This window comes from Crocuta crocuta, unplaced genomic scaffold (genome assembly GCF_008692635.1).
Source record: "Crocuta crocuta isolate KB4526 unplaced genomic scaffold, BGI_CrCroc_1.0 scaffold127, whole genome shotgun sequence".
In the NCBI taxonomy this organism is placed as follows: Eukaryota; Metazoa; Chordata; class Mammalia; order Carnivora; family Hyaenidae; genus Crocuta; species Crocuta crocuta.
Window position 1 is genome coordinate 1,728,180 of NW_027532008.1, and position 11,878 is coordinate 1,740,057.

General features: G+C 40.4%; 1 protein-coding gene across 8 annotated transcripts in view; it reads right to left on the reverse strand.

The window, feature by feature from the left end:
• The window catches only part of PHACTR4 (phosphatase and actin regulator 4), a 114,562-nt gene that overhangs the window by 46,011 nt on the left and 56,673 nt on the right, over positions 1 to 11,878 (reverse strand). For 2 of the 8 annotated variants that reach the window (XM_077775624.1, XM_077775619.1), the window contains exon 1: positions 1,042 to 1,293. The exons of the other annotated variants lie outside the window; for them this stretch is intronic. In XM_077775624.1, the coding sequence (XP_077631750.1) occupies positions 1,042 to 1,087 (46 nt within the window). In that variant the 5' untranslated portion in view covers positions 1,088 to 1,293. Of the gene's footprint in view, positions 1 to 1,041; positions 1,294 to 11,878 lie in introns of those variants that run through there. 8 annotated transcript variants of the gene reach the window in all.

Here is an 11,878-nt window from a genome sequence, read left to right on the forward strand (position 1 = left end):
TACTCACTTTGTGATCTATGTGCTTCAGTTTCAGTAAAACATGAGAAATACTTTGTAGGAACTTCATCTGGCAAGATCTCAGGAGGAAAACACACTTTTAGAAACTAAATAATATTAAATCACAAGATATTTGGGAATGTTATCTGTGTTCCCACACTTTAAATTTTTCTTTAAAGTCATCAACATTTTTCATTTCTGAAAAAAGAGCAGCCTAGGACTGAACATGTCTTTTGCTACGTCCTAAACCAAAGAGAAGGTATAAATCATTTTGTGAAGTGTAATGTCAAGGAATGATTCATAGACTTTCCCCTACTTTGCTTACCTTTAACAAATACCCACTTAAAACTATTTGTCCCACTTTTCCATCTTCATCTTATACAAAACCCCACACGGTTGGGAAAATGAGTCTTCAGTGACAATGGACTTCCCCTTCACTTACAAGCCTTGAAGCTCTAAGCTACACTTACAATCACCAGCTTGGTCTCTATCTCTGAGACAAAAACGCTTCAAATGTAAAGCACTGACCTGAGCAATATTTATATCAAAGGAGTGCCTTATGAGAAATGGAAGGACCAGCACAATGGGAAAAGCCTGAGACGTATTTGGAGGATGTATATATAACTGAGTCCAAGAAAGTATGTCATTCTTGACAATGGCCCCATTTATAGAAATCAACGGTGCTAGCTCTATACCATACACATCCCAAGTCCTTCAACATGCTAGTAAAACACTGAAATCTATATATGAGTTCCTATATATGCACTATCTTCTGCAATGGCAAGAAATTAACAGATGGCTTCCTTGCAATATTATATTTTAAAAAAACCTCCAAAGGGATCAAGTAAAACAAAACTCCGAGTGGCAAATTAATGTAATGGAATGAAAAGCAACTTCTAACGTTTCATTCATTCTTCACAAAATTGTACATATCCTAAAGTTATAAACAACAAAATCCTCACAGCTAACTCCCTATACAATATTCAATTTCACATCTTCATCTGCCTCTCCTCTGTCAGGATTTCTTTGCCTTCTATTACTCACCGACAGCATCTGGATTTACCGGTCTGGAGACGTCAGCTTGCCCCATGATTAAACTGTCTGATGGGTCTCACGACAACAAACTGTCCCGGACCAAAGAAAACTTAAGAAAGAAATCCACATAAAGAAGAGGCATGCACTCCCCTCTCAGCGTCACTGCCAAATGTCAGGAAAAAGCATGAGGTCACTTTGTTTGCTGGAGTTTCTCTTCCCTGTATGCCGGCCTGGGCACTTGTGGTTCTTACAAATATGTCTTCACGCTGGCTCTCTTCACACAGGAATGCCTGTCATTCCAGAGCACACACTGTGAAGAGCTCAAGTGCAGGAAGGGGAGGAGACTGCCAACCACTTTCAAGCTGCCCGTGCGGCTCGGCCCGAAAGGCCACACCCACTTCTCCTGACGTTGAGCTTGGTTATAACTTGCCAGACTCACAGCTATAGAAGAATGGGAGCCTGCTGGAGAGCCTACCACAGACCTTGTAGATGCAATCACACACAAAAACATCAGGGTTGTGCATAGCAGACTGATGGGAGCAGAGGTCGACACAAAGGTATGTCTTCAAGACAGACTTGCCTCAAAAGTACTGACTGTGCGCACATTTCACAGCTTGCTCTAAAACTAGTATTTTCTACATGGGGCAGATCCAAAGCAGGATGAGATCTATGTACACGGGGAATTAATAACATTAGGAGTAATAGTTTAGGACTGAATATACCTTCTCTAAAAATAAATAGTTCTGAAAATTTTGCTTACTAAAACTGTAAATTTGAAATAAATGTTTGGCAGATATTATACAGTATTTCTCTTCCTGCTCAAGCTCAATAACCACCAAATGACCTTGGGGATTGCAAAACGATAGGGAGTGACCCCACATGTTGCATATAATACATGGAAATACCAGCTAACCACATGCCCCAACCAAAGGTGCATGGTTTTGTTTTTTTTTATTTTTTTCAATGTTTTATTTATTTCTGAGAGAGAGAGAGGCAGTGTGAGCAGGGGAGGGTCAGAGAGAGAGGGAGACACAGAATCTGAAGCAGGCTCCAGGCTCTGAGCTGGCTGTCAGCACAGAGCCCGACGCGGGGCTTGAACCCACGAACCGTGAGATCATGACCTGAGCCGACGTCAGATGCTTAGCCGACTGAACCACCCAGGCGCCCCAGGTGCATGGTTTCTTAATGATATAACTAACTTACATATAGCCAAAGTACATGAATATTAAGGATACAGCTTGATGAATTTTTATGCACAGACATACCTGGGTATGCTAACACTAAATTTTATAAATGCAAAAAGCCATGCCTAACACAAACTGCAGCGGTTAGCCACATACTCTGGATTACTTCACTAATACCTGAAGGTAACATGGTAAACCAACACTCCGAGCACTACATTAAAGAGGGTTGACATTGGTTACTGGATTTAATCATCACCACAACTAACCATGCATCATGAAGAACGTATTATTTAACCTATTATCAGAGTAGGAAACTAAGGTTAGTAAGGTCAAGTACTGTGACTTATGTCACCAAGTTTGTAAGTGCCAAAGCCCTAATATTTCTTCAACAAATGACAGCTGCTAAAAGCAAAACAAAACAAACAAAAAACACCAAAAAAACAAAAACAAAACCCAAAGCTTTTAGTTTAAACCTTAGTATTCCAAACTGAGATAACAGAAGAATTTCTAGTATCTGGACTTTCCTTTTACCTTTCCTTAGCACCTTCTCCTTTCCGCTCATTATTTTATCCCCTATATCTGCTTTTGCTACAGGAAAAAAATAGCGAAGGTAACAAATAAAAAACGATAAAGCCAAGGCAATAGTAAGAAAGAGTGTAGAAAAACTCCGGCAACATTTTAATTGTTAATACTGGTAGTAGGCAGAAAAACATTATTATGTTGACCATTAAAATAGGAAAGAGAGTAAAAGGAAAAACACATTGAAAGGATACTGTTAATGTAAGAATATCCAATACCTTCAAACCCTGGCACTTATTTATTAGCCTAAAAGCAGAGCATGTGTAACAGCAGTTTCCACACTGTAAAATGGGAAGGTAAAAGGTGGTAAATGCACTGCCCAGCACCCAGCAGGTGCTAAACACACTGAAGTAATCATCATCATCACCATCATCTCCTTCATCATGGGTGTAACACAACATACGTTTAAGGGGATGAGCTTTGGGGGCACCTGGGTGACTCAGTCAGCTGAGTGTCCGACTTCAGCTCAGGTCATGATCTCACAGTCCGTGAGTTTGAGACCCACGTTAGGCTCTGTGCTGACAGCTCTTGCTTCTTCGGATTCTGTGTCTCCTCCCTTTCTCTCTGCCCCTCCCTTGCTCATGCTCTGTCTCTTTCAAAAATAAATAAATATTAAAAAAAATTTTAGTTTTATATACATACAGAAAAAGAGGGTGGACTTTGGAGGCAACTGAAATTTTAATTCCAGATATATCACTAGGTGTTAACACTAGGCAAATTCCTTTACCTCTCTGTGTCTTGGTTTTCTATACTGTAAAATGGGCATAACCATACTTAGGAAGGCAGTTGTAAGGATTAAATGACATGAACATAAATAAAGCCCTCTGCAATGTGCCTGGCACATGGAAAACTCTCAATAAATGCAAGCAATAATTATCACAGTTGGTATAGTAAAAGAAAACAAGTCCAGAAAGGAAAGGCCAGGTCATGAGTAGCCAGACAATGGTACACGGCAAAAAAACATGTCATTACAAAGAGTTGAGTCAGAAACGGAAGAGGATGACATTTCTGTATCATGAATCGAGAGAGCACATTGGAAGAAGCAGGCCAAGGAGGAAGTATGAACACAATCAGGGTTGGTATTCAAAAACAGCAAGCAGATGGAACAGCTCAGACAAAACGATTACTGTGAAGAAGTTTAAACCAGGCACGTGACACACACTCACAGCCCAGAAACAGTACTGGAGAATTTAGTTTATGTTGACGGAACCACACCAGAGTACAACAGATAGATTTATGGATGCTGGTATAGCTGCTGTTTACCACCTGGCAAATTTAATGTTTATTTATTTATTTTGAGAGAGAGAGAGAGAGAGAGAGAGAGTGGGGAGTGGGAATGGCAGAGAGACAGGAAAGAGAAAGAATTCCAGCCAGGTTTCCCACACTCACAGAGCCGAGCCCAACGTGGGGCTGGAACTTATGAACTGTGAGATCATGATCTGAGCCAAAATCAAGAGTCGGCCGCTTAACTGAACGAACCATTCAGGTGCCCTAACATTGCTTTCTGTGGCTGGTTTGTTAGATGCAAAAGTAAACATACCTGCTTCCTAGTCTACATCAAATACTGTAATTCTTGTTCTCTGCTACCCCAACTTCCAAAAGGCAACATGGTTTACTAATGGAAGAGAGCAGAGGCTCTAGAGTCACATATTAACTACACAAAATTTCAGCTTTTCCATTTACTGATGGGAAACTGTCCAAGTTAGGCAACTCAGAACAAGTTACTTAACTTACACAAGCCTCAGTTTCCACATCTGCAAAATGGAGAGAATTACTCACAGAGTTGTTGTGAGGATTAAGAGAATTTCTAAAGACGCGGGTGGATGAAGCTGCTTAAAATATCTGGCAGCCTCTCGACCCACCAGATTCTTTATATAAATGACCCCCCCAAACAAATGTTTAAATTTAAACACCACAGGGGCGCCTGGGTGGCTTAGTCGGTTAAGCGTCCGACTTTCGCTTAGGTCATGATCTCGCGGTTCGTGGGTTCGAGCCCCGCGTCGGGCTCTGTGCTGACTGCCAGCTCAGAGCCTGGAGCCTGTTTCAGTCTGTGACTCCCTCTCTCTCTGACCCTCCCCTGCTCACGCTGTCTCTCTCTCTCTCCTAGAAATTAAAAAAAAAAAAAAAATTAAAAAAAAATTTAAACACCACAGTTCTTTAGGAAAAATTGGGGAGGTTCCGATAAGCTTCTCTGTCACTGAGGTTATATATACGGCAGGCATGAACTAATGCATGTTTACAAGCCTGCAATATGCTGGCCTGTGTTGATGGGAGAAACTGAAGTTACACAGCAGGACTGCTTTCAGCTCCGTAGAATGAAAGACCTCAGGCTAAAAAACTGGTGTTACAAACATTCTGCCTTGTTGATTTCTCTTCAAGTTTGTGTTTTGAAGACAATACGCTCTTTTTTTTTAAATTTTATTTATTTTTAAATTTACATCCAAGTTAGTTAGCATCTAGTGCAATACAGATTTCAGCAATAGATTCTAGTGATTCATCCCCTTTGCATAATCCCCAGTGCTCATCCCAACAAGTGTCTTCCTTCATGCCCCTTCTCCATTTAGCCAATCCCCCCACCACAGCCCCTCCAGCAACCCTGAGTTTGTTCTATTTAAGTCTCTTATGTTTTGTCTCCCTCCTTGTTCTTATATTATTTATGTTTCCCTTCCTTTATGTTCATCTGCTTTGTATCTTAAATTCCACATTTTACTGAAGTCATATGATATCTGTCTTCCTCTAATTTCACTCAGCATAATATCTTCTAACTTCCATCCACAGAATTGGAAAATGGCAAGATTTCACTCTTTTTGATTGCTGAGTAATACTCCATTGTATATATACACCACATCTTCTTTATTCATTTATCTGTCGATGGACATTTGGGCTCCTTCCAAACTTTGGCTATTACTGATAGTGACAGGATTGCTATAAACATTGGGGTGCATGTGCCCCTTCAAAACAGCACACCTGTATCCCTTGGTGCAATTGCTGTAGTAGTGCAATTGCTGGATCATACAGTAGTTCTATTTGTAACTTTTTTTTTTCCAAAAAATTTTAAAACTTTATTCATTTTTGAGAGACAGCGCAAGTGGAGGAGGAGTAGAGAGAGAGGGAAACACAGAATCCGAAGCAGGCTCCAGGCTCTGAGCTGTCAGCACAGAATCCGATGTGGGGCTAGAACTCACTGACCATGAGATCATGACCCGAGCTGAAGTCAATGCTTAACCGACTGAGCCACCCAGGCGCCCTATTTTTAACTTTTTAAGGAACCTCCATACTGTTTTCCAGAGTGGCTGCACCAGTTTGCATTCCCACCAGCAGTGCAAATGTGATCCTCTTTCTCTGCATCCTTGCCAACATCTGTTGTTGCCTGAGTTGTTAATGGTAGCCATTGTGATGGGTGTGAGGTGGTATCTCGTTGTGGTTTTTATTTGTATTTCTGTGACGATGAATGATGTTGACCATTTTTTCATGTGTCTGTTAGCTATTCGGCTATCTTCTTTGGAAAACTGTTCATGTCTTTTGCCCATTTTGAAGACAATAAGTTCCTAAGGATGCGCTAGGGCTCAGGAGATGCCTCTAGAACTGAGGAGGGAGTTGTAAGAAGTGATATTAAACAGGAAAGTTTCAGGTAAGAAAGATGAAAGGATTTTTCCAGGGCTGGGTTAAGGATCTGCAGAGTCGCTTAGAATGCAGCACAGGCAGTGGGAAAGGTAGGCCCAGCTGGAAGAAAGAGTTAGCTGAATGGAGATGAGAAGGTGTGGGAAAAAGAGCTGGACCAAAAGATTCACTCACAGGTTATGAGGACAAGGGAAAGAGGGAGGTGAGAAGAGGCTATAAATGACACTGATGGAATTTTAGGCAAATATGTGACATTAGGCGGCTGAATCAAATTACTGCCAAGCTTCCTTCTGGTTCTGAAATTCTACAGCAGAATCAAACCAACAATTTAACCAATTCAATGTTCTGTTTCTAATGATGCCTCCAAAAAATGTTTTATTATGGAAAAGAGCAGTGGCCATAGTGTACTTTATTTTTTTTAATTAAAAAAATTTTTTTTAATGTTTTATTTATTTTTGAGAGAGAGAGGGAGACACAGCGTGAGCAAAGGAGGGTCAGAGAGAGAGGGAGATACATACAGAATCTGAAGACAGGCTCCAGGCTCTGAGCTAGCTGTCAGCACAGAGCCTGATGCGGGGCTTGAACCCATGAACCGTGAGATCATGACCTGAGCCGAAGTCGGACACATAACCAACTGAGCCACCCAGGCACCCCCATAGGGTACTTTACACAATGAATCTAGCTCAGTGCTTGCCATATAATGCAAAATATCTACTTAATGAATTGGATTATTATTATTGGGAAACCATAAGCCTTATTTATTCATTCCACAAATATTTCCTGAGCACCTCTAAAGTATCAGGTATTGTCCCTGGTGTTGGGGACACAGTAGTGAATACAGTGAGGAAAAAAACCCATGCCTTCTTTCTAGTATGTTAGATGGTGATAAGTACCATAGAGAAAATTATTCAGGAAAGGGAAACAGAGTGGGTTGAGAGAGAGAATGCTAAATTACAAATTGTGTGAGGAGAAGGGCCTCATTGGGAAGAAGATATATAAATAAAGACCTGAAATAAGGAAATTCCTCAATTAACTTTCTCTGTCATCTTCCTCACTTAGTCATACCTCATATTATTAGGCTTCACAGATACTGTGCTTTTTACAAATTGAAGGTTTGAGACAACTGTGTGTCACTAGCTTTCCAACAGCATTTGCTCACTTTGTGTCTCTTTGTCACACTTCGGTACTTCTTGTTAATATATCAAACATTACATTATTAGAACATTTGTTATAGTGATCTGTGATCAGTGAGCTCTGACTTTACTACTGTAAATGTTTTGGGGCACCAAGAACCAGACCTACATGAGACTGCGAACTTAATCGATAAATGTGTGTGTTCTGACTGCTCCACCAACTGGCTATTCCTCTCTCTCTCTCCCTCACCTCAGGCCTAGCTAGTCCCTGACACATAACAATATGGAAATGAGGCCCATTAGTAACTCTACAATGGCTTCTAAGTGTTCAAGTGAAAGGAACAGTTACAGCTTTAAATCAAAAGCTAGAAATGATTAAGCTTAGTGAGGAAGACATGTGGAAAGCCAAGATAGCCAGAAGATAGGCTTCTTGGTTCAGTTAGCCAAACTGTGAATGCAAAAGAAATTAAAAATGCTACTCCAGTGAACACATGAATGATGAGAAAGTGAAATAGCCTTATTGCAGATATGGAGAAAGTTTGAATCATCTAGATAGAAGATAGCCCCAACATTCCCTTAAACCAAACCTAATCCAGAGCAAGGCCCTAACTCTCTTCAACTGTGTGAAGGCTGAGAGAGAGGAGGAAGTTGAAGAAGAAAAATCTGAAGCTAACATAGTTCATGAGGTTTAAGGAAAGAAGCTATCTCCATAAAAATGCAAGGTGAAACAGCACATGGTGATGTAGAATCGGTAGGAGGTTATCCAGAAAATCTAGCTAATTTATGAAGGTACCTACACTAAACAACACGTTTTCAGTGTAGATGGCAACAGCCTTAAATTAGAAGAAGATGCCATCTAGGACTTCCATAGCCAAAGAGGAAAAATCAATGCTGGCTTCAAAACTTCAAAGGACAGGCTGACTCTCTTGTCAAGGGCTAATGGAGATGGTGACTTTAAGTAGAAGCCAATGCTCACTGATCATACCAAAAATCCTAGGGCCTTTAAGGACTATGCTAACTGTACTCTGCTTGTGCTCTACAAATGGAACAACAAAGCCTGGATGACAGCACATCTGTTTATGACACGGTTTACTAAATATTTTAAGCTACTCTTGAGACTTACTGCCCAATGACAATGCACCTGGTCACCCAAGAGCTCGGGATGGAGATGTACTGTGAGATTAATTTTGTTTCCGTGCCTGCTAACACAACAGCCATTCTGAAGCCCATGGATTAAGGAGTAATTTTTTTTTTTTTTAGATTTATTTATTTATTTTGAGAGAGAGCAAGAGAAAGCAGGGGAGGGGCAGAGAGAGAGAATCCCAAGAGTCTCTTGAGAATCTGCACTGGTGGTACGGAGCCTGATACAGGGCTCAAACTCATGAACTGTGAGATTGTGACTTGAATCCAAATCAAGAATCAGATGCGTTTAACCAACTGAGCCATCCAGGCACCCCTCAAGGAATAATTTTGACCTTCAAGTCTTATTATTTAAGGAATTAATTTTGCACAGCTGTAGCTGTCATAGATAGCAATTCCTCAGATGGATCTGCGCAAAGTAAACTGAAAATCTTTAGGGAAGGAAAGGATTCACTAAACCACATGCCATTAAGAACACTTGTGATTCATGGGAAGAGGTCAAAATAGCAACATTTATGGGCGATTGGGAGAAGTTGATTCCCACAAGGATGACTGTGAGGGGTTCAAGACTTCAGTGGAAGAAGTCCCTGCAGATGGGGTGGAAACAGCAAGAGAACTAGAATGAGAAGTGGAGCCTGAAGATGGGACTGAATGGCTGCGATCTCATGATACGACTTGAACAGATGAAGAGTGGCTTCTTACGGATGAGCAAGGAAAGTGGTCTCTTGAGATGGAATCTCCTCCTGGTGAAGATGCTCTGAAGAACGCTGAAATTCCAACAAGAGACTTTTAAAATATCAAATAAACTTAGTTGATAAAGCAGCAAGGTTTGAGAGGATTGACTTGAATTATTATTTTTTAATGTTTTATTTATTTCTAGGAGAGAGAGAGAGAGAGAGACAGTGTGAGCAGGGGAGGGTCAGAGAGAGAGGGAGTCACAGACTCTGAAACAGGCTCCAGGCTCTGAGCTGGCAGTCAGCACAGAGCCCGACGCGGGGCTCGAACCCACAAACCGCGAGATCATGACCTAAGCGAAAGTCGGACGCTTAACTGACTAAGCCACCCAGACGCCCCTGACTTGAATTATTTTTAAGGCTTATTTATTTTTGAGAGAGAGACAGACAGATAGAGGAAGAAAGAGGATCCAAAGTGGGCTCTATCTATATTGACAGAAGAGAGCCCAATGAAGGGTTCGAATTCATGAACTGTGAGATCATGACCTGAGCTGAAGTTGGACACTTAACCGACTGAGCCATCCAGGGGCTCCAGATTGACTCTAATTTTAAAGAGTTCTACTGTGGGTAAAATATGTTATCAAACAGCATCACATGTTATGATGCTGAAAGGAAAAGTCAACCGATGTGGCAAACATCATTGTCTTAAGAACTTGCCCCAGCCTTCAGCACCCACCACCCTGATCAGTTAGCAGCCATCAACAGCTAGGCAAGAACCTCATATCAGCAAAAAGATTATAACTCACTGAAAGCTCAGGTGATGGTTAGTGTTTTTTTAGTATTAAAGTATTTTTTTAAAGTAAGCTCTACATTCAGTGTAGAGCTTGACCTCATGACCCTAAGATCAAGAAATGCAGGCTCTGCTGACTGACCCAGCCAGGTGCCCCAGAAGTAAAGTACAGTAAAACCTTGGCTTGCGAGCATAATTCATTGCAGAAACATGCTTGTAATCCAAAGCACTTGTATATCAAAGTGAATTTCTCTATAAGAAATAATGGAAACTCGGATGATTTGTTCCACAACCCAAATATATTCATATAAAAATGATTACTATATTGTAATATAATACAAAATAATACAGAAAATACAAACTATAAAGAAAAATAAACAAATTAACCTACCCTTACCTTTGAAAACCTTTATGGTCGGTGTGAGGAAGACGAGAGAGAGGAGGATTATGGTGTAGGACCACTTTCATTATCACTAACGGATGCTGACTACAGGACAGTATTCATACACTCCTGTCATCTACTGTAGCTAATGTAACTGCCAATAAGGCAGCAGAGGAAAGGTTCTAGAGCTGCAGGCAGCCTGACCTAGAATGAAGCAAAGCATTCCTAAGCTTCCTCTTGTATGGAAAAGCAAAGGACTGTCTATCAGTGCTTTGAAGTGACAGAAATACACTAGTGCCAGTGTGGGCACCTTCCAACATTTTGAAAAAAATCACTGATTTCTGCCAAACACTGTGGCCTGACTTGGAGCATCTGAGCCATGGGAGATGATCACCCACAATCCCGCAGCAAGGGAGAGACAGAGAGAAAGAGAGAGACAGAGAAAAGAGAAGAGAGAAGAACCATTGGCTAAATTGTGATCATGTGACATTCAATGTCATGTAATACTATTACAAGATATTGCTTGTTTATCAAGTTCAAATTTATTAGGAATGTTTGCTCATCTCGCAGAACACTCATGGAACAAGTTACTTGCAATCCAAGGTTTTACTTGTATTTTTTTTAAGTACTTTTAAAATAAAGTATGTACATAGTTTTTTGTTTTTTTTTTTTTAGTATATGTGCTGTCAAAGCGAGCAGAATAGATTTTTTTTTAAACATAATGCTGCTGCGCACTTAGTAAATGGGAGTATAGTATAAACATAACTTTTACATGCACTGGGAAACATTCATTTGGCGTGTTTTATTGCAAAATTTGCTTTACTGCAGAGGTCTGGAACTGAGCCCACAGTATCTCTGAGGTATGCCTGTACTATAGGTCCTTCAGTTCTAAGAGAAGCAAAATAAAAGGTGACATTTTCACAGGTACTGCTTACTCTAGGATATATTGTAATGACTGGTCACTGAAGTAATGGTTAGCAAATATGCTATTTGGTTTTCAAATATCTACAGATGCAGTGTTCAATACTATGTTCACTAGCTGTGTAAGATTATTTAAATTTATATTCAATCCATTTATATAATATATAACTTGCAATTCAGTTTTTCAGTTATACTAGCCAAATTTCAGATGCCCAATAGCCACACATGGCTACCACAATGGATGGTGCAGATATAGAACATTTCCATAACTGCAGAAAGGTCTATTGGACATACTGAACCTCAAGGGCTTTTATTTATTTATTTATTTTTAAATATTTTTATTTATTTCTAGGAGAGAGAGAGAGACAGCGTGAGCAGGGGAGGGTCAGAGAGAGAGGGAGATACAGACTCTGAAATAGGCT